At 41.7% G+C, this 26,041-nt stretch overlaps 1 protein-coding gene across 2 annotated transcripts in view; it reads right to left on the bottom strand.

The window, feature by feature from the left end:
* Positions 1-26,041, bottom strand: part of FANCG (FA complementation group G) — a 32,824-nt gene that overhangs the window by 3,282 nt on the left and 3,501 nt on the right. For both annotated transcript variants that reach the window (XM_081941350.1, XM_081941351.1), the window contains exons 7-11: positions 18,864-19,010; positions 18,232-18,395; positions 17,936-18,002; positions 16,499-16,851; positions 15,953-15,993 (exon numbers count right to left, since the gene is read on the bottom strand). In XM_081941350.1, the coding sequence (XP_081797476.1) occupies positions 15,953-15,993; positions 16,499-16,851; positions 17,936-18,002; positions 18,232-18,395; positions 18,864-19,010 (772 nt within the window). The remainder of the gene's footprint in view (positions 1-15,952; positions 15,994-16,498; positions 16,852-17,935; positions 18,003-18,231; positions 18,396-18,863; positions 19,011-26,041) is intronic.

The following is a 26,041-nucleotide window of genomic DNA, read 5'->3' as shown; positions in this document are numbered from 1 at the left end:
AATTCTTCCATTTTGCAAGGACAGCCAGCTGTCAAATGAAGCCACTCCAGGGCAGAGTTAGAAAAAAGGGAGCCCCCGGGCCAAGTGAGAAGCACTGGAAGCAGAGACCTCTCAACTGTCTACTACACCCCTTTTTTTCTTTGAAGGAGGTAAGTACACTGCCCTAAATTGCATCCTACACCTTGAGCAAAGGGAACAGCTGATGGCCGGACTCCGATCCTGAAGAACTGCGCACCCTTGCTGACCTTAATGGGAACACTAAAGTGACAGGCCAAGGTAGTTGGGGATAAGCTGGGGATCGTGGTCCAAAATGAAGAACTTTCTTTGGAAAGGCGAAACGGGGACCCAGGTATCACACATCAGTCGCACAAGAAGAGCAAGGTATCCAAAAAGAGAAGTCACCTTCTAGTTGGTGATTCAGTCGTAAGGGATGTAAATTTAGGAAAGGATATGGAGGTTTTGAAAGAGGTCAGGTGTCTGTCAGGTGCTACTGCCAGCAGAGACAAGAGGCGTATTCTTAAGATAGTCAACAATGCAAGTAAGGACTGTTACGTTGATGCTATTATACATCTTGGCACAAATGATCTGTCCCAAAAAGATGTACTTTCTGTGAAGAATGATTTTCAGATCTTGTGGTATGAACTTAGTAGTGTAGGTTGTAGGCTTACTTTTCAGAGGTTTTACCAGTATATAAGGAACAAGAAGGGAAGGGCCAGCATGTAGCAGAGTTTAATGTTTGGCTAAAGGAGTGGTGTAAAAGGGAAGGCTTTGGTTTTATTAGTCATGATGCCTACAGCTGGTCCAATGAAAAACTGTACAAAAGAGATGGGTTGCACCCATCCAGGAAAGGGACTGAGTTACTTGGCATTAAATTCACAGATTTTCTGGATAAACATTTAAACTGAACAGCGGGGACAGAGAATTAATTGATACAGAACATTTCTGTCCCCAGCAATCTAAAATGCATAGGGTTATCAGTGCAAGTAACACAGATGTTTGTGCGGGTAAGATTATCACTCCCGCTGTCAAGCAAAACCAAACATTTAATAGTGAGTGCCATACCATGTGCATGAATCACACAAATGGCAAGAAAATAAGGGCAGTCAGGCATAACACAGGTTATGTAGACAGTAAACACAGGGTCAATCAAAATGGACTCAAATGTCTATACACCAATGCCCAGATTATGGGGAATAAACAGGGTGAATTAGAGTAAATGAGGGCAGATATGATATTGTTGCCATTACAGAAACTTGGTGGGATGAAATCCACAAATGGAACATACAGCTAGAAGGATTTAAATTATTTAAAAGAAATAGACCAAATAAAAGAGGAGGTGGAGTTGCACTATATATAAGAAATAACTACATCTCAACAGAAATAGAGCACAACAATGATGAGAACTATCTTGAATGCATTTGGGTCAATATTAAAGGTTGTGGGGGAAATGACATTGCCATAGGTCTATACTACAGGCCACCCAACCAAGCAGAGGAAGTAAATGAACTTTTTGCTAGTCAGCTAACTAAGGTATGTAGGAAGCACATCACAATAGTAATAGGGGATTTTAACCACCCTGACATCAACTGGGAAACAAACTCTGCACCAAGTGGAAGATCCAACAGGTTCCTAACAAACCTAGCAGACAACTTTGTTTCCTAAAAAGTAGAGAAGGGAACAAGGGTATCGGCCATATTGGATTTAATTCTCACTAACAGAGAGGAAATGATAGAAGGTGATGAAGCTACAGGACCCTTGGGAGCAAGCGACCATGCAGTATTGGAATTCAACATTATGCAAAGAGAAGTAGTAGAACAATTCAAACTAGAATCTTGGACTTAAGAGAGCTAATTTCAATAAACTTAGAGCTTGGGAAGAATGGATGAGAATCCTAAAGGGGAAAACAACTCAAGAAGCTTGGGAAATTTTGAAAAAATGAGATTACAAAAGCTCGGTCTAGCACAATACCAATGAAGAAGAAAAATAACAGCTCCCAAAAGAAACCAGCATGGCTGCATAAAGAACTCTGACAAATTGAAAGACAAAAAGGATAAGTATAAGCACCAAGTGGAAGATCCAACAAGTTACTAACGACCCTAGTAGACAACTTTGTTTCCCAAAAAGTAGAGAAGGGAACAAAGGGATCAGCCATATTAGACTTAATTCTCACTATCAGAGAGGAAATGATAGAAGGTGTTGAAGCCATAGGAACCCTGGGGGCAAGTGACCATGCAATATCTGAATTCAACATTATGCAAATACAAGTAGTAGAACAAAGTCAAACTAGAGTCTTGGATTTTAAGAAAGCTAATTTCAATAAACTTAGTGAGAGCTTGGGAAGAATTCCATGGATGAGAATCCTTAAGGGGAAAAAAACTCAAGAAGTTTGGGAAATTTTAACTGGGGAATCAAAGGCCAAATGTGCCTGGAAAATCAACAAAATTTACCGCGTTAATTCACGGATTGCCAGACAAAGACAACTGCCAAGCGATATTGTAATCTATTTTGTCACCAGGAAAATTAGGAATGAAATATTACAAGCAACCTATAAAAACAAACTGCAAGTGGCAGGTCAAGATGTGATAGTATTGAAAGAAATCCCCCCCCCCCAAATGTTGAGATCTAGAAAGGACTATGCATTTCTAGTGGATGAACTTAGAAAGCGCCAGATTCAATACAGATGGGAGACCCCAGCCGGATTGGTGGTGAACTACCTGGGAGAAAGACATCATCTCAACTCTGTCTGGAAGGCAAAAGATTTTTATAGCATAGTATTAAAGGCAGGATGCCCCCCATGTCCAGGTCGCAAAGAAAGAAAAGAGGCAGAGGACCCCAGGCAGCAAGATAATCAGGCACAAACTGGGGTTGTGAGTTTACTGCAGGAAACAGAAGAAATTATGGAACAAAGACAAACCCGTGCGGCCACTAAATGTAAAGAACAAGAATTAAAGTCTCAACAAGCCCAGATGATAGTCCAAGAAAATATAAATATGTACACAGAAGCTGTGGGAGGACCTAGACCGAAGGTGAAATCCCAGCAAGATTTCCAGGCAGCGCTTAGAAAGCTTCAGCGTGCTGAAAATAACAATTAAATTTCTAACTTGGAACGTTAATGGCTTAAACTCACCACAAAAAAGGAAAAAAATATTTCACTATTTGAAACAATTTAAAAATGATGTAATTTGTTTACAAGAAACACACATTAGAACACAGGATCAGAAATACTTGATGAACGCAAGACTGGGATCGCATTTCGTAGCATCTGCTCCAGAGAAGAAAAACGGTATAGTCATATATTTAAGAAAAGACTTAAAGGCTGAATTAATAGAAGCAGATCCTCAAGATAGATATATTGCAATTCAACTATTAATAGAAGGGAAGAAAATAGTATATGCTCCCAATCAACAACAAGAAAAATTTTATAAGTTGCTTCACACTAAATTAACACAATGGGGTTATAGATCCTGTGTTTTACTGGGCGATTGGAATGGAGTACTGGATCCCGTTCAAGACAAGAAGAGGCTTTTGCAAAATACTCAAACACGAACAAGATTACCTAAATCCTTTTTTGACATGATGGACGAATTTGAATTGAGAGATATCTGGAGAGAACGGAATGTTAAAGAACGGGATTTCACATTTTTTTCTGATAGGCATCAATCCCTTTCTAGAATTGATTTTATACTAATTACAAATGACTTTTTTTCCAGGGTGAAGAAGACTAAGATATGCCCGAGAACTTTACCAGATCACAACCCCGTTTGGATGGAATTTGAATATGGAGACCGACCTAGGTGGTCTTGGAGATTAAATGAAAATCTATTTAGATATGAGAAAAATGTTACGGAATGTAAAAAACTATTGAAAGAATATTTTGCTTTTAATATGCATAAGGGGACATCTATGGAAATGGTTTGGGACGCAAGTAAATCATACATGAGAGATATTTTAATAATACCTGAATAATGAATAATATTTATAGGCGCAGACAAAGGGGAAACAAAGGGAATTAGAGGAAGAGATTAAAAAAAACGAGCAGGAGTTAATGTCTAAACCAGATGATAAGAAGATAAAAGAGTAATTACCTTATTGCAAGGGCAGTTTAATATGTTGATGTCGGACCAGATAGCCACTAATCTTCTATATGCTAAACACAACACTTTTTGCAATGCCAATAAACCAGGTAGATGGTTAGCATACATGTTAAGGAAAAAACAAAAGTCTCGTATTATAGAGAAAGTAGAATACAAAGGGAAAGAAGTTTTTCAACAGGATATGATTAAAAAGACCTTTTTAGAATTTTACACTAGATTGTATGCTGGTGATAAAATACAAGGTTCAGACATAGACAGATATTTGGAGAAAGAGAAAATTCCTATACTCACAGATGAGCAAAGGGGAAGATTGAATTCCTCTTAGGGAATTATTTAATAAAATCCAAATGGAAAGCAGGGTTCCACCATCCTGGAAAACAGCCTTTATTTCCTTAATTCCAAAAGAAGATCAGGATCCTATCCAGCCAAAAAACTACAGGCCTATTTCATTACTTAATACAGATTATAAAAATTTTGCTAAAATACTGGTAAACAGGTTAATGCCAATTGTGCAACAAACGATTCATAATGATCAGTCTGGTTTATACAGGGAAGGCAAATGAAAAGTAATGTAAGACAAACTATGAATATAATGGAATATTTGGGAAAGAATAATCAAGTCCCGGCAGTGCTTTTATTTTTAGATGCGGAGGAAGCATTCGATCAAGTCAATTGGCAATTTTTAATAAAAATATTACAAAAGATGCAGTTCGGAGAGCATTTCATGCAATCTATTAAGGCAATATATCAGAAACAGACAGCACAAATTATAGTTAATGGAGGATTAACAGAATCTTTTAAAATTGAAAAAGGAACAAGACAGGGGTGTCCCTTGTCTCCATTATTGTTTATTTTAACCTTGGAATTGTTGTTGAATAGAATACGTGGATCTGACGAACTACAAGGAATTAAGATTAGGCATTATGAATACAGAGTAAGAGCATTTGCGGATGACTTGGTGGTAACTTTAACCCAGCCGGGGGAATCAGTTACAGATTAATGAATATAATTAATCAATATGGTCAAGTATCTGGGTTTAAAGTAAATCTAGGGAAGACAAAGATGATAGTTAAAAATATGACTATAAACCAAAAAGAAGAATTAGAAAGAGTAACAGGATGTGATAGTAAAAAAGGTTAAATATTTAGGAATTTATATTACAACTTCAAATGGGAAATTATATAAGTATAATTATGAACCATTATGACATAAAATACAGATAGAAATTAATAAATGGAAAAAACAACAATTGTCTTTGTTGGGAAGGATAGCAGCAGTTAAAATGAATGTTTTGCCTAAGTTTCTATTCTTCTTCCAAATGATACCAATACTTAAAAAAGACACAAATTTGGAAGAATGGCAGAAAGGTATTAACAACTTTGTTTGGGCAGGGAAGAAATCGAGAATAAAAATTAAAATAATGCAAGATATACGCGAAAGAGGAGGCTTAAAAATGCCCAAGTTAAAATTATACTATGAAGCAGTAGTCTTAACAACAATTAGCCATTGGATTAACCTAACAGAGGATAGAATATTGAATATTGAGGGTTATGATCTGGTATATGGTTGGCATGCTTATTTAATATATGACAAGAAGGTGGATAAGATTTTTAAAAGTCATATTTTAAGGAATGCTTTATTGCGTGTCTGGAAAAAATATCAATATATGTTAAATGATAAGATACCTATGTGGGGGGTGCCAGACACGCTATAGAGAACATAAGTATAGAACAAAAACAGGATACAATTACATATGCAGAACTTCTTAGTATGGATAGAGGTGTACCACAGTTAAAATATTTGAATGTACTAAGAGAGGAAAGGATAACTCAAACCTGGTTTCAGTACGGACAGTTACAGGCTAGATGGAAAAAAGACCAGAAAACTGGTATTATCCAAAATGAGGACAATTTGATAAAACAAATTAGGGACCAGGGTCAAATGCACATAAAAAGGTTGTATAATGTATTGATAGAAATAGACTCTGAAACAGAATTAGTTAAAGATTGTATGATAAAATGGGCACAAAATTTTGAAGAACCAATAGTGATGGAAACATGGGAAGAGATCTGGGTAAGAAATGTAAAATTTACACAACCTCAGAACTTGAGAGATAATTTTTACAAGATGCTGTACAGATGGCATTTAGATCCAAAAAAGTTAGCCTGTATGTATCCGAATCTACAATCTAAATGTTGGAGATGTGACTGTGTTAGTGCCAGGTATTACCATATTTGGTGGACTTGTAAAAAAGTTAAAGCATTTTGGATAAAAATATGGTGGGTTATTCAAAATATTTTGAAAAAGAGGATAAAGTTTACACCCCAGTTGTTCCTGTTAGGAACAGGAATAGTTTCAGATTGTACTGTTATAGAGACTAATTTGATTTTGAACCTAACAACGGCAGCAAGATTGTTGGTGGCGCAATATTGGAAGAAGGAAGAATTGCCCACTATCCAAGAATGGACGTTAAAAGTAGTAAACTTAGCAGAGATGGCCAAAATTTCAGCATATCAGATGAGAACTATAAGCTGGACTGGAGAAGATGGATTGACTATATTCAAAACAAATACCGGACTAAAAAATTTCAATTAGCTTATGAATGAAGGCATAAGGAATGCTATAATTTATTTAAAGTTAGTTTAATAAAGGGGAAGTTAAAGCACAAGAATGGTAGCATGTTAAAATTAGTTAGCTTATGTTAGCGTATGGTTGTTAAATGCTTATACCCTGTATTCTGCTCTGGAAGGTCGGGGGGAGGGAGGGAGAGAAGAGGGGTAGGGTTGGGGGAAGAGGGAGGGAAAGGGGGGAAATAATTGTAAAACTTATTTAAAAAATTTAATTAAAAAAAAAGAAGTTTGGGAAAATTTGAAAAATGAGATTACAAAAGCTCGGTCTAGCACAATACCAATGAAGAAGAAAAATAACAGCTCCCAAAAGAAACCAGCATGGCTGCATAAAGAACTCTGACAAATTGAAAGACAAAAAGGATAAGTATAAAAAGTGGAAAGCGGGGGATATAACTAAGGCAGAATATCAGCAAATAGCCCGAGCCGGTAAAGATGAAGTAAGGAAAGCTAAGGCCTGACCTCAATACCAGGAAAGATCCTGGAAAAGATAATCAAGCAGCGAAATAGCGAACACCTAGAAGTTAACAAAGTAATAGCCAAAAGCCAACATGGGTTTGTCAAAGACAGATCATGCCAGACTAATCTTATTGCATTCTTTGACAAAGTGACAAAATTAGTGGACCAGAAGAATGCCATCTATATAGTTTACTTGGACTCCAGTAACGCATTTGAAAAGGTAGACCATAACCTACTACTAGATAAAAGTAGAAGAATGTGGGTTAAACAGCATCACCACCAGATGGATTTGTAACTGGCTGACCAACCGCACTCAACGTGTAGTCCTCAATGGAACTGCATCTACATGGAGGGAGGTATGCAGTGGAGTACCTCAAGGCTCTGTTTTGGGCCCAGGACTCTTCAACATCTTCATCAATGATTTGGATGAGGAAATAAATGGGGAACTCATCAAATTTGCAGATGACACCAAGCTGGCAGGAATAGCCAACACTCCAGAAGATAGGCTAAAGATACAGAAAGATCTTGACAAACTTAAACATTGGGCACTATCTAATAAAATGAAATTCAATGGTGAAAAGAGTAAGGTTCTACATTTAGGGAACAAAAATGGAATGCACAGGTACAGTATAGATGATACCTTGCTCAGTAGTAGTAACTGTGAAAGGGATCTTGGAGTCCTAGTGGACAACCATTTAAATATGAGCCAGCCATGTGTAGCAGCTGCCAAAAAAGCCAACACAGTTCTAGGCTGCATAAATAGAGGAAGAGAATCAAGATCACGTGAAGTGTTAATACCACTTTATAAGGCCTTGGTAAGGCCACACTTGGAATACTCCTTTCAGTTTTGGTCGCCACGATGTAGAAAAGATGTGGAGACTCTAGAAAGAGTGCAGAGAAGAGCAACAAAGATGATTAGGGGACTGGAGACTAAAACATATGAAGAACGGTTGCAGGAACTGGGTATGTCTAGTTGAAGGAAACAAGGACCAGGGGAGACATGATAGCAGTCTTCCAATATCTCAGGGGTTGCCACAAAGAAAAGGGAGTCAAACTATTCTCCAAGGCACCAGAGGGTAGAACAAGAAGCAATGGGTGGAAACTAATCAAGGAGAGAAGCAACTTAGAACTGAGGAGAAATTTCCTGACAGTTAGAACAATTAATCAGTGGAGCAGAAGTTGCCTCCAGAAGTTGTGAATGCCCCAACACTGGAAGTCTTTAAGAAGATGTTGGATAGCCATTTGTCTGGAACGGTATAGGGTTTCCTGCCTAGGCAGGGGGTTGGACTAGAAGACCTCCAAGGTCCCTTCCAACTCTACTATTGTATTAATTGTATTAATAACAACGTTTTCAAGAAGCAGTAGGCTTGGGATTGGAATTTAAAGAACAGAGAATTACTAGAGCAACGGCAAAGAAAATGGAGAAGACTATACAGCAAACTTCGAGTATCTCTGTTGATGTACCTACACAATCTGAAGCCGTGGGAGGAGCAAGGCCTAAGAGATTTCCTACTGATATGAGGGCTATGCTTCAGAAGCTTCAAACTAAGCTTGACGATGGTCAGGCTGCTGACCTGGAATGTTAATGGACTTAATTCCCCACAAAAAAGAAGAAAGGTTTTTTATTATTTGAAACAGCATAAAAATGATGTAATTTGCCTTCAGGAGACGCATATTAAGTCTAGTGATCAAAAATTTTTGGACAATCGGAAATTGGGACAATGCTTTGTAGCCTCAGCTCCTGAAAAAAAGAATGGTTTGGTGCTGTATGTTAATAGAAACTTGTCAGCTAATTTATTGGAAGCAGATCTGCAAGGGAGATATATTTTAGTGGAACTTATGGTACTGGATCAGAAAATATTACTTGTTGGGATTTATGCCCCTAATCAACAGCAGATGAAGTACTTTAAGGATTTGCAGAGGAGAATATCGGATTTGGACTACAAATCATTTGTCTTTATGGGGTATTGGAATGGGGTTATAGACACACAGATGGATAGATCTGGAGCTTCAACCTCAACTTGTAGAGGGCGGTTGCCTTCAGCTTTTTTTGATCTGAAGGATGAATTGGAATTAATGGATGTCTGGAGGCTCCGCAATGAGAAGGAAAGAGACTATACGTTTTTCTCGGACAGACATCAGTCTTTTTCTAGAATTGATTTTATGTTAATATCAAATGATTTGCTTTCTAGGATTAAAGATGTTAAGATTTTCCCGAGAACTATTTCAGACCACAGCCCGGTGATGATGGAGATACAGGACTTGATGACTCAACGAAGATCTTGGAGGCTTAATGAGGGATTATTTAAATATGATGTGAATGTGTTGGAGTGTAAGAAACAATTGAAATAATTTCTTGTGCTTAACATGGATAAAGGCACCTCAACAGAGATGGTCTGGGACGCTAGTAAGGCTTATATGAGGGGCATATTCATCTATTTGAATAATAAGATTAAAAGGGATAGAGAAGCTAAAGTTAAATATCTGGGGGTTTATTTAACAAACTCTAATACAAAACTTTATAAAAATAATTATGAGCTGCTTTGGCATAAGGTTCAACAAGAAATGGCCTCGTGGAGGAAATTGAAGCTGTCCTTCTTAGGAAGGATAGCTGCGGTTAAGATGAATATACTACCAAGGTTTTTATTTTTGTTTCAGATGATACCAATAATTAAAAGAGAGGCTACCTTGTTAGAGTGGCAAGGGGATATAAATAAGTTTATATGGGATGGGAAAAAACCCAGAGTTAAGTTGAAGATTATACAAGATGTGCGGGAGAGAGGAGGATTGAAAATGCCTAATCTGATGTTGTATTATGATGCAGCTGTCCTGGGAGCAATTAGTAACTGGATAAATATGACGGAGGAGAGAATTCTTAATCTAGAAGGATATGATCTGCTTTATGGTTGGCATGCGTATTTAATGTATGGTAAAAAGCAGGATTTTGTTTTTAGAACGCGTATATACAGGTCTGCGTTGTTAAGAGTCTGGAAGAAGTATCAGCCAAATATGCAATGTAAGATTCCTGACTGGGTAATACCAAGGCATATGATAGAAAATATTAGTATAACACAGAGGCACGATGAAACTACATATGCCCAACTGTTGGATTGGGTAGATAATCATTGGGAGCTAAAGTTGATAGATGAACTAAAAGATAAAAAGATTGTTCAGACTTGGTTTCAATATCAACAGTTACAATTTAGGTTTAAGGAAGATATGAGGATAGGTATTGAGAATAAGTATGATGAGTTGACTGAGCAAATTAGGGACCAAGGACAATTTCATATTAAAAGAATATATAATATTTTGATAAAGAGAGACTCTGCTTCTGAGTTAGTTAAGGATTGTATGGTAAAGTGGGCACAGAATATAGAGGAGCCTATAATGCTAGATACATGGGAGAAGATTTGGATTAGAAATGTGAAGTTTACGCAAGCTCAGAATTTAAGGGAAAAATTTTACAAGATGTTTTATAGATGGCATTTAGATCCAGCTAAGCTGTCTAAAATGTATCCAAATCACAATCCTAAGTGCTGGAGGTGTGACTGTTCAAACGCTTCTTATTTTCATATTTGGTGGTCCTGTAAGAAAGTTAAGGCTTTATGGATTAAAATATGGTGGATAATGCAGAAGAAGATTCTTAAAAGAAAATTTAAATTTGCTCCCCAATTTTTTCTATTGGGCATAGTACCTGACTGCACTGTTGTTGAAACTAAATTAATATTGTATATGATTACAGCAGCTAGACTGCTGGTAGCACAATATTGGAAGAAAGCAGAATTATGCTCTATAGAAGAATGGATACTTAAGGTAGCAAATCTTGCCGAAATGGATAAAATTTCTGTATATCTAAAAGATCACTCTTACGATAAGTATATTATAGATTGGTATCCCTGGATTGATTTTGTAAAATTAAGGTACGGTTCAAAGGAAGTGTCTATGGGATTTGGTTGAGAAATGTTTCATAAATATGTAGTAATGGTTTTGGAAAGGAGGTTATGATGGTTTTTTTCCTTTTTTGTCTTTTTTGTATTATCTTGTTCTTATTCTGATATATGCATATTATTATTGGGATATTTGTTTTTCAGATTTGCTGGTAACTGTGCTTCTGTCTCTATCTGGGAAGTCAGGGGTTGGGTTAGGGAGGGTTAGGGTGGGGAAATGGGGGGGTGGGTGGGGAGAGGGGGAGGGGAGGGAGAAAAAATGTTTAAAAATTTTTTTTTTGTTTTGTGTAAAACTTTTCAATAAAAATAAAAAAACAAATAAGATCAAAAAAATAAAAAATAAAAAATAAGAAAAAAAATATATAAAAAAATAATAAAAAAAAGAATATAAAAAAATAAAAATAATACAAAAACAAAATAAATAAAAAAAACAAAAGAAAAAAATATAAAAAAAATAATAAAAAAAAAGATGAGAAAGAAAAAAAAATAAGAAAAAAAAGAAAAAAAAAGAAAAAAAGAAAATATATATATATATATATAAAAAAAAGAAAATAAAAAAAATAAAAAAAATACAAAAAAAAATACAAAAAAAAAAAAAGAAGATGTTGGATAGCCATCTGTCTGAAACGGTATAGGCTTTCCTGCCTAGGCAGGGGGTTGGACTAGAAGACCTCCAAGGTCCCTTCCAACTCTGCTATTGTATTGTATTACTGAAATAAAGAGAAGGGTCAGGATACGAGATTGCATGCCACTCAGGATCATAGTGGGTGATTTATAAAAGGGGAGATGTAAATGCATGGCCTACAGATGGGTCAGTCTGATGTGATCCTGGGGAGATCCCAAAGGGAACCAGTGTGAAAACAAAGTGATAATTTTCAGAAGTCAGTATGGATCTACTAGGACAGTGGTGGCGAACCTATGGCACGCGTGCCACAGATGGCACACGCAGCCATTTGTCAGGCACGTGAGGCGCTGCCCTGTCAGCTGGTCAGTGCGCATGCGTGCGCTGGCCAGCTGATTTCACCATTTTTTAAAGCCATTTTTTGCCCTCCCCAGGCTCCAGAGGCTTTATAGGAACTTGGAGAGGGTGAAAAGAGCCTCCCGCGTGCCCCGGAGGCCCTCATGAGCTCCCCTGAAGCCTCTGGAGAGCAAAAAACTGGCCCTACGGGCAAACCGGAAATTCAGGAACGGACTTACTGTTTGCTTGGAGGGTCATTTTGACTGCTTCGGAGGCTTCAGGGAAGTGTCCTGAAGGTCCCTGAAGCCTCTGGAGGGCTTCCGGGGGGGCAAGGGAGGCTGTTTTTGCCCTCCCCATGCTCCTATAAAGCCTCTGGAGCCTGGGGAGGGCGAAAAAAGCATGCAGAAATGGGGGGGTGTCGTGCCTGTAGTGCGCGCATGCGCACTGGGGTGTGTGTCGCACATTGCATTATGGGTGCGGCATGCCTGCACACGACTCCCCTGCGCTCCCCCCACTTATGGCACGGGAGCCAAAAAAGGTTCGCCATCACTGTGCTAGGAATTGAGTTTGCTACTTTAACCTCATCTCAGTTTTGGTTGTGCACTTCTCAGGTAGATTGTGCAGGCGTTAAGACTTTGAGAAAGTCTGTCCATCAATAGCTCATCAAATTGGAGAGGGGCAACTCATCAAGTGAGGGGTCATAAGAGCTGCTCCTGGCTCTTCTTGGCTTCAATAGTTTAATAACTTAGATGAGAAGTAGAGATTTGTCAAATTTGCAGTTAACAAAAAATTAGGTAGGGCAGCTAATGTCTATTGAATAACAGAAATAAAATTCAAAACCATATTGCCAGATTAGAGCAAGATTCCCCAAACTTTATAAATGAGGGATAGTTTTTACTACTAACTTTTTGTGGCCTTTCTCTGCTACTTTACATATGTACAAAGAAAACAAATGGATTAAAAAAAACATTTTAAGGATTTGGACAACTAATTTGTTTGGAGGATCCAGAGAAGTCACTTTTTTCCTCCTCTCTTTCAAAAAAGTTAATGAAATTGTGGCTGTGGAGGTATTTCTGTTTGCTTATTTTATTTATCCAATTATTTATAGATCACCCAGTTGCCAAAGGACTCAAAGAAGCATCAGACCTTAGAAATACAGCAATTAAAAACCACAGTCAATCTAAGCAGTTAATACAGCAGGACTCCATCCCTGCCCAAATCCACTGCAGAATGAAAACAAGGTTTTAAGGTCTTTCTGAAAAGCATGTCTGGGGAGGCTCATTGTCTGGGGAGGCAGGGACCCCAAAGGCAAAGGGAACTGGCTTCTGCTTTGGCCACACCCCTTCTTGGTCACCACACCCAAATTATATTTCAGAAAGTTCCAGAGAAAGTGGAAAGAGGCTCAGAGAAAGGCAGTCAAATTCATGAGAGCAGATATCAATCGATGAAGAGAGACTGACGGAACTGGGCACCCTTAGCTTTGAGAAGACAGAGAAGGGACCTACCAACCCACTTCAAAGGCAAGGGGTCCTCATTTAACAACTACCCATTCAGTGACTATTCAAACTCATAATGAGTGGTAATTATGACCAGTCCTCAGAGTTCTGGCTGTTGCGGTGTCCCTATGGTGATGTGATTGAGATTCGACACTCCGTTTGTGAATACAACTTTACAGTGAAGCATGGCCACACGGGATTGTGATTTCCGACATTCCCTGCCAGGCATTGAGGAAGCCGGCAAGATGTCAGAAGTCAATCATGTGAAATCCTCACGCAATGATGGCAACTTGAATTGTTATTCCTAAGCAGAGTGATCACCTAACATCGCACTGGCCATTCCAGTCTCAGTTGCCATCATAAACTACTAATTACTTATACAGTTGCAAGTAAAAGTATGTGAACTCCTTGGGATTACGTGGAGTTTTGCATGAATTGGTCATAAAATGTGCTCTGAACTTCATCTAAGTCACAACAATAGAAAAACACAGTCTGCTGAAAATAATACTACACAAACATTAGATGTTGCCATGGCTTAATTGAACATAACATGTTCAACACATTCACAGTGCAGGGAGGAAAAGGTACGTGAACCGTTGGACTTAATAACTGGTTGACCCTCCTTAGGCAGCAATAACCTCAACCAAACGTTTCCTGTAGTTGCAGATCAGACCTGCACAACGATCTGGGGTAATTTTGGACCACTCCTCTTCACAAAACTGTTTCAGTGTAGCAATATTCTTGGGATGTCTGGTGTGAATTGCTTTCTTAAGGTCATGCCACAGCATTTCAATCGGGTTGAGGTCAGGACTCTGACTGGGTCACTCCAGAAGGCGTTTTCTGTGCTGTTGAAGCCATTTTGTTGTTGAATTACTTGTATGTCCTGTTGCATCACCCATCCTCTGCGGAGCTTCAGTTGGCGGACAGATGGTCGTACGTTTTCCTGCAAAATGTCTTGATAAACTCTGGAATTCATTTTCCCATCAATGACAACAATCCGTCCAGGCCCCGAGGGAGCAAAGCAGCCCCAAACCATGATGCTCCCTCCGCCAGGTTTTACAGTGGGGATGAGGTTTTGATGTTGGTGTGCTGTGCCTTTTTTTCTCCACACATAGTGTTGTGTGTTCTTCCCAAACAACTCAATTTTGGTTTCATCTGTCCACAGTATATTTTGCCAGTAGTGCTGTGGAACATCCAGGTGCTCTTTGGCAAACTTCAAACGTGCTGCAATATTTTTTTTGGACAACAATGGCTTCCTCCGTGGTGTCCTCCCATGTATTCCATTCTTGTTTAATGTTTTCCTTATTGTAGATGTGTGAACAAAAATGTTAGCATGTGCCAGAGATTTCTGTAGGTCTTTAGCTGACACTCTAGGATTCTTCTTTACCTCATGAAGCATTCTGCGCTGTGGTCTTGCAGTCATTTTTACAGGACGACCACGCCTAGGGAGAGTAGCAACAGTGCTAAACATTCTCCATTTGTAGACAGTCTGTCTTACCGTGGACACATGAACATCAAGGCTTTTGGAGATACTTTTGTAAGCCTTTCCAGCTTCGTGCAAGTCAACAATTCTTGATTGTAGGTCTTCTGAGAGCTCTTTTCTGCGAGGCATGGTTCACATCAGACAGTGCTTCTTGAAACCAGTAACCCCAACACAGTTGTGTGTTTTTAAAGGGCAGGATAGCTGTCAGCAACACATCCAATGTCATCACCCTGATTGGAGTCAAGGCTGGCTCACTCCCTGGCTCCAATGAGCTCTTGGAGAAGTCATTAGGCTAAAGGCTCACATACTTTTTCCTCCCTGCGCTGTGAATGTGTTGAACATGTTATGTTCAATTAAACCATGGCAACATCTAATGTTTGTGTAGTATTTTTTTCAGCAGACTGTGTTTTTCTATTGTTGTGTCTTAGATGAAGTTCAGAGCACATTTCATGACCAATTCATGCAAAACTCCACCTAATTCCAAGGGGTTCGCATACTTTTTCTTGCAACTGTAGGTGAAGAAGTATCAGAAAGGAAGGTCGCGGTGTTTCCTTGGTCTTCCCAGAGCGTACAACAGAGAGGATGGATTTAAGGGGCAAGAAGGCGGACTCCAAATCAGTGGTGAGGAAACCCCCTCTAACAGCAGTTCAATCACAGAACCAGAAATGGAAGGTCGTCCACTAAGGGTGGGCCCAAATTTGGACTCTTGCACTGAGTAGTGCGTGTATGGGGTGAGTGCGGTCACACATTCACTCATGACCTGGATCACCTAAATTGATCCTTCCCATCATCCTGTGATCCAGGTGAAGCCATTTCCTCTGGAAAAAGCCCAGGAACCAAGCCAAGACTTGGGAGGCAGAAGCAAGCAATGAAGACCTCTCTCCATACCTGTGCTGATCAGATGGACTCTCAGGAGATCATTAAGACACCTGTTGGAGAAGGGTTGAAATGCCATCATTTCTGTGCTGCTAGAAGGATCCACCCAGCCCCAAAGGAGGACAGGGACCCTATTTTGCTGATAAAACCCTATTCTGCTACCTCGGAAGAGGGCTACGAGAGTCCTTTTGCTAGGTAGGGAAAGCAGGTGAGTTTCTCACCTCTCCTTCTGAAAACTGAAGTTTCTACTTTTCAGTGATTCCAGAGGAGGCTGGAGGTTGGGATGAAACCTTGACTATTTCTCTGGCTCTCGGCCACAATCAATGCATGCAAGGCAAGTAGAATCAAAGGGAGGGAATTATATTCAAAACAGGGAGAATATGCGATATATATTCTACCCAGCTCTGTTCCTTCAAAGTATGATCCAGGACACTCGTGGGACTATTCCTGACTTCACAAAATGAGGTTGCTGTGCTGCCCCAGCCTCTCCCAGCTGTCCCAGTGCAAAAGGGAGAGGCAAACCAGTCAATGATCAGGATTCCACCGGATGCTAGTTACCTGCTAAAGCCGTTTATGGCTTCCTTGGTTTCTCCCAGCCGGGCTCTTGCCCAGCCCTGGATCAAGTGGGCGGCCGCTTGCCAGAGGATACAGCGCAGGCTCTCCCTCTGCTCTTCCGGGAGAGCAGCAGCAGATTTTGCCACGGAGGACCTCTCCGCCCCCGTGGGCTCCTTTTCAGAACTCCGGTCCAGCACAATGCAGAGTTTGGCCGGGACTAGCCTGCTTGTGTGGGAGACCACCTCTTCGCACACCACGACGGCTTCCTGGTGCCTGGCTGCCTCCTCCAGAGCAGAGGCCGCTTCCAGGAAGACCTCTGAAATTCTGGGCACGGCCGGCTCGCTGCACTGAGACACCTGGAAGGAGGAAAAAGCCCTCCTCCCAATGAATCCCACTGCAGAAAGCAGCATTCACAGATGGGAGTGAAGATAGTCGCCTCCTCCTGAATTCAGTGAGCCCACCCAAGGCCCTTGACCGGAAGATCTTTTGCCCGGGGGGTGAGGGGGGGGGGACCAAATAAAGTGAAGATCCAGTAGCCGTTTCAACCCAAAACTCAGCATCAGGATTCGCTTCCACACCCACATTCCTCTGCCCACAACCTTAGGTGGCTTTTCTTTGCCTCTGCTCTTTTGAACACACAACTTACATCACAACTTCAGGTCTTGACAGGCCAGGCTTGGGTGCTGTTTAAGGGCAGCAGAACCCCTGGGAAAGGGGGCGGGCATTCCTAGCCAGCCCCCACCCCTAAAATAGGCAATTTATAATCCTGGGGAGCAACATGGGTTCATAAAGCTGTTTGCACTTATCTTTTTGGGGAGTTCAGAGGTCACCGAGACCATATTTAAAGAATCTCCCTACATGTGGGGGAAAAAATTCAGGAATCTCATAGCCCTTTTCCGACTACAGTAGTCTTTGACTTACAACTGGTCATTTAGTGAGTAGGGAGGTTCTTATGATCCAGAGCCAAAGTCATCCCCCACCCACCACCCACCACCCACGTAGGACTGTCCCTCAGGGGCTGGGCAGCCAAGGCTCCTTTATGGCCATTCCAGCATCACATGGTGGCATAACTGCATTTTGCAATGGGTTTGCTGAAAACAGGTATTTACTCCTGGTTGTCAGCAGAACTTTAACTCCCGTGGCGTTTGCTTAATGACACTTTAATAAAACCACTTTACAACCGTGAGTTGAAAACCATCATGGGCGCACTCCACTATGGTCATAATTTGAGGGTTATCTGTCGCATGCTTTATGAATCCACTGCAGCTCCAGAGGACCTTTCCATGAAACAAGAGGCTCCACCACAGCTCCCCTCCTGCAATCTGGAAGAGACTCTGAGGACCACCGGGGGGGGGGCATGGGGGGTGTCCACTGGAGTTACATTAGCCCATTTCAACTCTGTCAAGGGTGAGGCGTTCAAGGAAGCAACTCCCTCCTCACCTGGGGAAGAGGTCCTTCCTGAAAGAGCGCCAGAAGGTCCAGGTAATGCTCGGCAGCCTCTGTTGCCCTGCAGGAGAGACATATCCCCCCCCCCATCAGCAGACATCATTTCCGTGGCCTGCAGTCTCATCAGCCCTTCTCAAGCATGGAGCGTGGCCCAGGGTCAGTTCCTCTCCATCGGGCTCTCGCTGGGCTGTGGCTTTTCAAGGCATCCGAGAATTGGGAAGAAAAGGTTTCCCTTGAGAGGAATTTTCAGCCCAGCCCCAGGAGCCTGGGAGGGAGGAGGAGGCCCTCACCTCTCCGCCTGCAAACACCTCTTGGCCAGCAAGTATTTCACCCCTGATGGGCAGCTTGGGGCAAGGAAAGCAGCCGGACAGCATCCGCCGATGAGCAGCTCTGTTCGGATGAGGAAATGGGGGTCAGGGGAGTCCAGGGCTACCTGTGGGGGACTCTCCAGAGCCTGGGAAGAGAAGAAAGAGGGTGAAGGAAACAGGCCGGACTCTGCCATGAACTTGGGCCTTGCTCAGCTACAGCAGAGCTATGCTCTTGGAGGCTCAGCATGTTCCTAACACCCTCCTCATCTTATCAGATTGATTAGAACAGTTATTTCCCAACCTTGACCCCTTGAAGGTCTGTGCACTTCAACTCCCAGAAAGGCTGGCTGGGGAATTCTGGGAGTTGAAGCATCTTCAAGGGACCAAGGTTGGGAAACACCATATTACAAGAAAGCAGCGTACATCATGGATTCTGGCAGATTCTGGGAAACTTACAGCATTAGAATAATAAAACGCCCTACTAACACTTGCTGTAGCCTTTTCCCCCCTTTCCCCAGCTGGACGGAAAAGAGAGCGGTGCATCAGCTCCCTCCCTGCCTCCCTGGGGAGGGAAGGCGGAGAGGCCACCGCTGGATCGTCCTCGTGAGACCCACCTGACAGAGCAGCAGCAGAACCTCCAGTTCGGCCTCGGTGAGCCCCAGTTGATGGTACGAGAGAGCCGCTTGGTACAAGGCCGGCAGGAAGGTGGAGTCCACCTCCAGGGCCTGCTTCAGATGCTGCAGCGCTGTGTGTGGCTTGCCCTGGAGGTCCAAAAGAGGCACATTCTCAGAGGGCAGAATCATTCCGAGGATCCCCGGAGCATCTACACCGCTTGTGTAAACACAACACATTAAACTGGGATAAAACGAGGCTCGGCCACTGTGTCTCAGGAGCTTTCAGGCTCTGTTTGGAGGGGAAAAGATTTCTGGGGAGCTGAGGAGAAGCTGTTCTGAGCTTAGTCAGGCCATCCTCGCTTGGATGGTCCACTGGGGTCTCCCCAGGAGGGGAACATCCGTAAAGAACCCCCAGCAACAGGGACCCTCCTATCCCTGTAAATGGGATATTCAGCAGATGCCCACCCCCCTCCTTCCCCTTCATCTGCAATCCAAAGACTGGCCGGGGAAGACCAACAACACCACGGGAAGTAGGCCAGGTTGCAAGACCAAGGGTTCCCAGGTCTCTGGAGCAACACTCCAAGAACAAGGAGGAAGAATTGGAAGCTATAATGGGGGGGGGGGGGGAGGCCAATACAGGTAGTCCCTGACTTGCAATGGTTTGCTTAGTGACCATTCAAAGTTACAATGGCACTGAAAAAAGTGACCTTAAAAAGTGAACTTTGGACTTCCGGCGGATGCCACCAGGGCAAAGGACGCTCCCTTTAGAGCGTCCGATCTACAGCTGATTGTTTCGCCGATTTCCAGGGGCGAAAATCCTCTGCTTCGGGCAAAGAGGCGGAGGAGAGCTTTTTCGGGCTGGGTTGAGCCCGTTTGGACCCTCCAGGAAGGAATTCCTGGAGGTAGAAGCGGTGCTCCCCAGGTAGCCCGAGAGGAAGCTCCAACAGCTGGATCCCCCTGCTTTGCAGGGCAAGCTCTGGAAGGCACGTCTCCGTTTACATTGTTGATTGGTGCTGAATTGTAACGGACAGACTGAGACTGAAGCGGTGGCTGCAAGTATTTTTGGGTTTTTTTTTCTGCTTTCTCTTATTATTCTACAGCTTTATAACAAAGACTTTCACTTTGGGGAAAAAAAAACGGAGAACTTTTTCCTTTTAAAATGGCTACTTTTCTTTCTCTGCTTGTTCTCCTTAATTGACTCTTACTGAAACCTTATACAACAGTGCCATCTGGTGGTTGGAATTGAAAAAGAGGGGGAAAAAAAAGAAAAGAGGATTTTCCTTTTTTTTTTTTTTTTTGACTTGCTTGGCGCCTTGGCAAGTTATGGCTGCACAGAGAGGTACCAAGCCTAAGGGCACCTCCTCTCCTTTACAACAATCTCAGCTGTCCTTGTTGGCACAACTTCAATCTCAATCCCAAAATCCACCACCTGCAGCAATTACCAATAAAGAAATATTGGATACTTTGAACATTAAGTTTGGTAATATGGAGAAAAATATGTTGGATTTGAAACAACAAATGAGAAGCCAACAGGACCAAATGGATCAAATGAACCAAACTATGGAAGAGATGAGGGATCAGGCAGCTCGGGCTAATCAAGATATTAGAAATGATGTTGTTTCTGCCCTTTCTGGACTGGCTGTAAATTTGGAATTCCTGGATGATGCGGTTAAAGAGACTCAGAAGGATGTTGGAAAATTGGAATACCGGGCAGACAAGTTGGAAGAGAGGGCAGATAGAATTGAGCTTGAGCAGTTGCTATTCCAGTACAAGCAGTTAGAGGCTGTTTTGCGGGTAAGGGGTTTGCCAGAGGATAAAGACAGCGGGAAAGGAGAAGATTTGAGGGTGATTTGCGCGGAGGCTTTTGCCCCCCTTCTACAAGTGGATCCAAAAGAGATTCCCCAACAGATTGAGAAAGCCTACAGAGTTAATTCCTGGTATGCAAGACAGCGAAACTTGCCAAGAGATGTGGTGGTTCATCTGGAAAGGAGATACCTGCGTAATGAGATTGTACAGGCTGCATATCATCAGAGATGTACTGTGCGAGATCAGGAGGTGAAAGTTTTGAAAGAAATACCATTGAAAATGCTTAGGCTGCGCAAAGAGTTTAAATTTTTGACGGATGAGCTGAAGAAACGTAACCTGCAATTTAGATGGGAGTTGCCAATTGGCGTTACTTTGATTTACTCTGGGAAAAGATATCGATTGGATTCTACTCAGAAGGCCAGAGACTTTTATTCCAAGGTTCTGAATGCTGGCGAGCCAGGATGGGAATCGGAAAAGATCCAGTCTGTTCAGCAGGAGCCAATAGAGATAGCAGCCTCGGCACTTGCGTCAGTTGATAAACAGCTTGTGGAGAGACTGGAAGAAGCAGTAGGCTTGGGATTGGAATTTAAAGAACAGAGAATTACTAGAGCAACGGCAAAGAAAATGGAGAAGACTATACAGCAAACTTCGAGTATCTCTGTTGATGTACCTACACAATCTGAAGCCGTGGGAGGAGCAAGGCCTAAGAGATTTCCTACTGATATGAGGGCTATGCTTCAGAAGCTTCAAACTAAGCTTGACGATGGTCAGGCTGCTGACCTGGAATGTTAATGGACTTAATTCCCCACAAAAAAGAAGAAAGGTTTTTTATTATTTGAAACAGCATAAAAATGATGTAATTTGCCTTCAGGAGACGCATATTAAGTCTAGTGATCAAAAATTTTTGGACAATCGGAAATTGGGACAATGCTTTGTAGCCTCAGCTCCTGAAAAAAAGAATGGTTTGGTGCTGTATGTTAATAGAAACTTGTCAGCTAATTTATTGGAAGCAGATCTGCAAGGGAGATATATTTTAGTGGAACTTATGGTACTGGATCAGAAAATATTACTTGTTGGGATTTATGCCCCTAATCAACAGCAGATGAAGTACTTTAAGGATTTGCAGAGGAAAATATCGGATTTGGACTACAAATCATTTGTTTTTATGGGGGATTGGAATGGGGTTATAGACACACAGATGGATAGATCTGGAGCTTCAACCTCAACTTGTAGAGGGCGGTTGCCTTCAGCTTTTTTTGATCTGAAGGATGAATTGGAATTAATGGATGTCTGGAGGCTCCGCAATGAGAAGGAAAGAGACTATACGTTTTTCTCGGACAGACATCAGTCTTTTTCTAGAATTGATTTTATGTTAATATCAAATGATTTGCTTTCTAGGATTAAAGATGTTAAGATTTTCCCGAGAACTATTTCAGACCACAGCCCGGTGATGATGGAGATACAGGACTTGATGACTCAACGAAGATCTTGGAGGCTTAATGAGGGATTATTTAAATATGATGTGAATGTGTTGGAGTGTAAGAAACAATTGAAATAATTTTTTGTGCTTAACATGGATAAAGGCACCTCAACAGAGATGGTTTGGGACGCTAGTAAGGCTTATATGAGGGGCATATTGATCTATTTGAATAATAAGATTAAAAGGGATAGAGAAGCCAAATTGAAAGAATTGGAGAAGGAGATTAAGATTAAAGAGAAATTGCTGATATCAAGCCCTCAAGATAGGTCAATTTATACTACTATTAAATTGTTGAAAGGGCAGCTGAACATGTTAGTGGCAGAACAGACTACAATACAGTTGAGATACCTTAAGCATAATACATTCTGTAATGCCAATAAGCCTGGGAGGTGGCTAGCTTATCATCTCCCAACTGTTGGATTGGGTAGATAATCATTGGGAGCTAAAGTTGATTAAAATATGGTGGATAATGCAGAAGAAGATTCTTAAAAGAAAAATTAAATTTGCTCCCCAATTTTTTCTATTGGGCATAGTACCTGACTGCACTGTTGCTGAAACTAAATTAATATTGTATATGATTACAGCAGCTAGACTGCTGGTAGCACAATATTGGAAGAAAGCAGAATTATGCTCTATAGAAGAATGGATACTTAAGGTAGCAAATCTTGCCGAAATGGATAAAATTTCTGTATATCTAAAAGATCACTCTTACGATAAGTATATTATAGATTGGTATCCCTGGATTGATTTTGTAAAATTAAGGTACGGTTCAAAGGAAGTGTCTATGGGATTTGGTTGAGAAATGTTTCATAAATATGTAGTAATGGTTTTGGAAAGGAGGTTATGATGGTTTTTCTCCTTTTTTGTCTTTTTTGTATTATCTTGTTTTTATTCTGATATATGCATATTATTATTGGGATATTTGTTTTTCAGATTTGCTGGTAACTGTGCTTCTGTCTCTATCTGGGAAGTCAGGGGTTGGGTTAGGGAGGGTTAGGGTGGGGAAATGGGGGTGGGTGGGGGGAGGGGGAGGGGAGGGAGAAAATGTTTTTTTTAAAAAAAAAGTAAAATAAAAAATAAAAATAAATAAAAAAAAAGAAAAATAAATAAAAAGTGAACTTTGGTTGCGTGAATAAAATTCCAACACTTGGCAACTGACTCATATTTATGACAGTGACGGGGTTACGTGATCCCCTTTTGCGGCCTTCGGACAAGCAAAGTCAACGGGGGAAGCCAGATTCACTTAAGAACCGGGTTACTAACTGAACAAGTGCAGTGATTCACTTAACAACTGTGGCAGGAAATGTCATAAAATGAAGCCAAACTCACTTAACAACTGTCTCACATAGGCACAGAAATTTTAGGCTCAATTATGGTCACACTTTGAGGACTGCCTGTAGAACTCAGTTATTTCTTATTTTGGGGCCACACTTGCAACTGGGACCCGTGGATCGAAGGGCCTCCTTTATTCAGAAAGGAGGCAAGAGGAGGGTACTATATGTCAGAAAAGGCCACGTATTGTGTTGGGATGAAGGAATTGGAGCAGAGATCCTGGGAACAACATCTGGATAAGAATAAAAGGGAGGACGCATCACAAACCCCCAGGTCAAGGGGGAGGGGAGGGTCAGGAAAGCAACCTCCTGAATGAGGTCACACAGAACTGAGACACAGCAATAAAGGAACAGCTGGACCACCCAGACTTTGCACAGCCCCCATACTTCCTCTGTGGTCTTCTTAGCTGCTCCCATTTGCAGAAAGAGGTTGAAAAGACATGGGGATCAGCATTCCTGGATCTGTCCTTGACTGACAGGGAGGATCTGGTAGAAAACTAAGAGCAATGGGAACTCTCCATCTATTATGATTCAGGATTCTACAGAAAGAAACACACACAGCTACGACATACACTAGATCAGGGGTCCCCAACTCCTGGTCCATAGACCGGCACAAGGGCGTGGCATCCCAGCAACCGGGCCGCACAAGCAAGCGAAGCCTCATCTGCAGGATGCAGGCAGAACCACGCCCCTTCCGGTGCGTGGAAAAAACTTTCTCCATGGGACTGGTCCCTGGTGCCCAAAAGGTTGGGGGGGACGGGGGCACTGCACTATATCACACAGAGCAATGAAATGCAGGTACTGTCAGGCCTGTAGTTATGTTTCTTTTAGGATCTTTGGCCTGCCACACTTTCTATTATTTTCCTATGCTGTTTCATTAGTGTAGTAGTTGGGAAGGGGGGAATAGAAAGGAGTAGATTTGTGGAATGTATTGTTGTCATTCTTTCTAGAAGCTCAAGGTCATCTTTTGTCTCCGCACCTCTGCACTTGACCGGAAGCAGAGGGGTGTAGATGCCAGCGTGGAAGAAGATTGGACCATGTGATGGATTTATGGGTGTGGGGATATGAACTTTCAACTGGGTGGAATCCCAGGAAGCAAATCAGATTTGGGATTTCATAGCACAATGCCAACATGTCTTATTAAATTGGAGCTTTAAGGATAGCTCTGCCTTGAATTCTTATTTAATTCTGCATGATATTTGGAACGCTGACAGGTACACTGTGAATTTCTCAAATATAGGACACTGGAAGTACAAAGAAATACCACCCTGATTAGAATCAAGAGGCTGCTCAGGGAACTGCTAGATATGCCCAGCAAGCCTCCAAAAGAGCGAGGACGTGACATGTATGAAGTCACCAAACAGCTGCATTGGCAAGAAGCTACTAGTTGCAGAAAGAAAGCCTGCAAGGCTAAAGCATAAAGGGAACTGGAGATTGTGAGAGAAGCCAAAAGCAACTGAAAAGACTTATGGGTATGACAATAAAAAGGGGGAAAAGGAACCAGAGGAGAGTGGTGGAAGGTTAGTAGTGATAGGGAGGAGACAGAGCTCTTCCGTCCTCCTTGCTTTGATCGTCTCCCAAAGGGGAACTGTAGTCAAAGGAACCTAATGATGGCCACAATGAGGGGCTGGCAACCCAAGGACAGAAAGAGGCGGTTATAGTAGGAGCCAACATGAACTAGACTAATTATACTCAAGAGTACTGAAGGAGCCTGCAACTGATGGGAAGTGAGAATGGCCTTGGGAGACAGGAGGAAGACCTGATAAGAGGCAGCTGAATCCGTGAGTGGGAGCCACACTGCTAGTGTCTCTAGACACTCACAAGAGAAAATACATGCTTTCGTTTCTTGCAAGATTCTGTTGAATGTAACCCTACAGTAAAGGCAGTTCTGGTTGTGCTCCTTCTCTGGATTTCTTCAAAGGCCTAACATCGTGGATATAAGCCCCAGTTGTGGTATACAGCAGAGTTCAGGGAAAATGCTGCCCTTATTTTCAAAAAGGAAGAAAAGACCTGATATGACCCTTGCAGCATCCCCATGGTCACATGATCAAAATTCAGGTGCCATCCAACAAACAAATGGGGAAGCCAGATTCACTTAACAACCGTGACTAAATTAACAGCAACAATTCACTTTGGCAAGAAAAGTGATAAAATGGGAGAAAATTCACTTGTTTCGCTTAGCAATGGAAATTTTGGACTCAGTTGTAGTCATACGGTGAAGGACTATCTGTACCTTTCCGGATATTTATGCATTACTTGGAAAAAAGAGGAGATGTGAAGTTGGTAATGGTAAAAGTGGCAATATGAATTTCAAGGCAGATAAAGTTCTAGACCTCGATAGGATAAATGAAGGTCCAAATACAGGAAGATTATGCGCCACCAAGTCACGGAGAGTTCCTAATGACCACAGTTTTTCTTTGTGACAATCAGCCTCCAACTTGGCCTTTCAACAGTTCACCCATCACTGCAGTACCTGAGTGCATCCCCCAAGTGCTGCTTCTCTCTCCTTCCATTTTCCCCAGCAACAGGGCAGGGAGCTTACATGAAGAGGAAGATGCTTT

This window comes from Natrix helvetica, assembly GCF_964273705.1.
Source record: "Natrix helvetica genome assembly, chromosome: 2".
Taxonomy (NCBI): domain Eukaryota; kingdom Metazoa; phylum Chordata; class Lepidosauria; order Squamata; family Natricidae; genus Natrix; species Natrix helvetica.
Note: the sequence above shows the minus strand (reverse complement) of the source record. Positions and strands in the feature narration are given on the sequence as shown.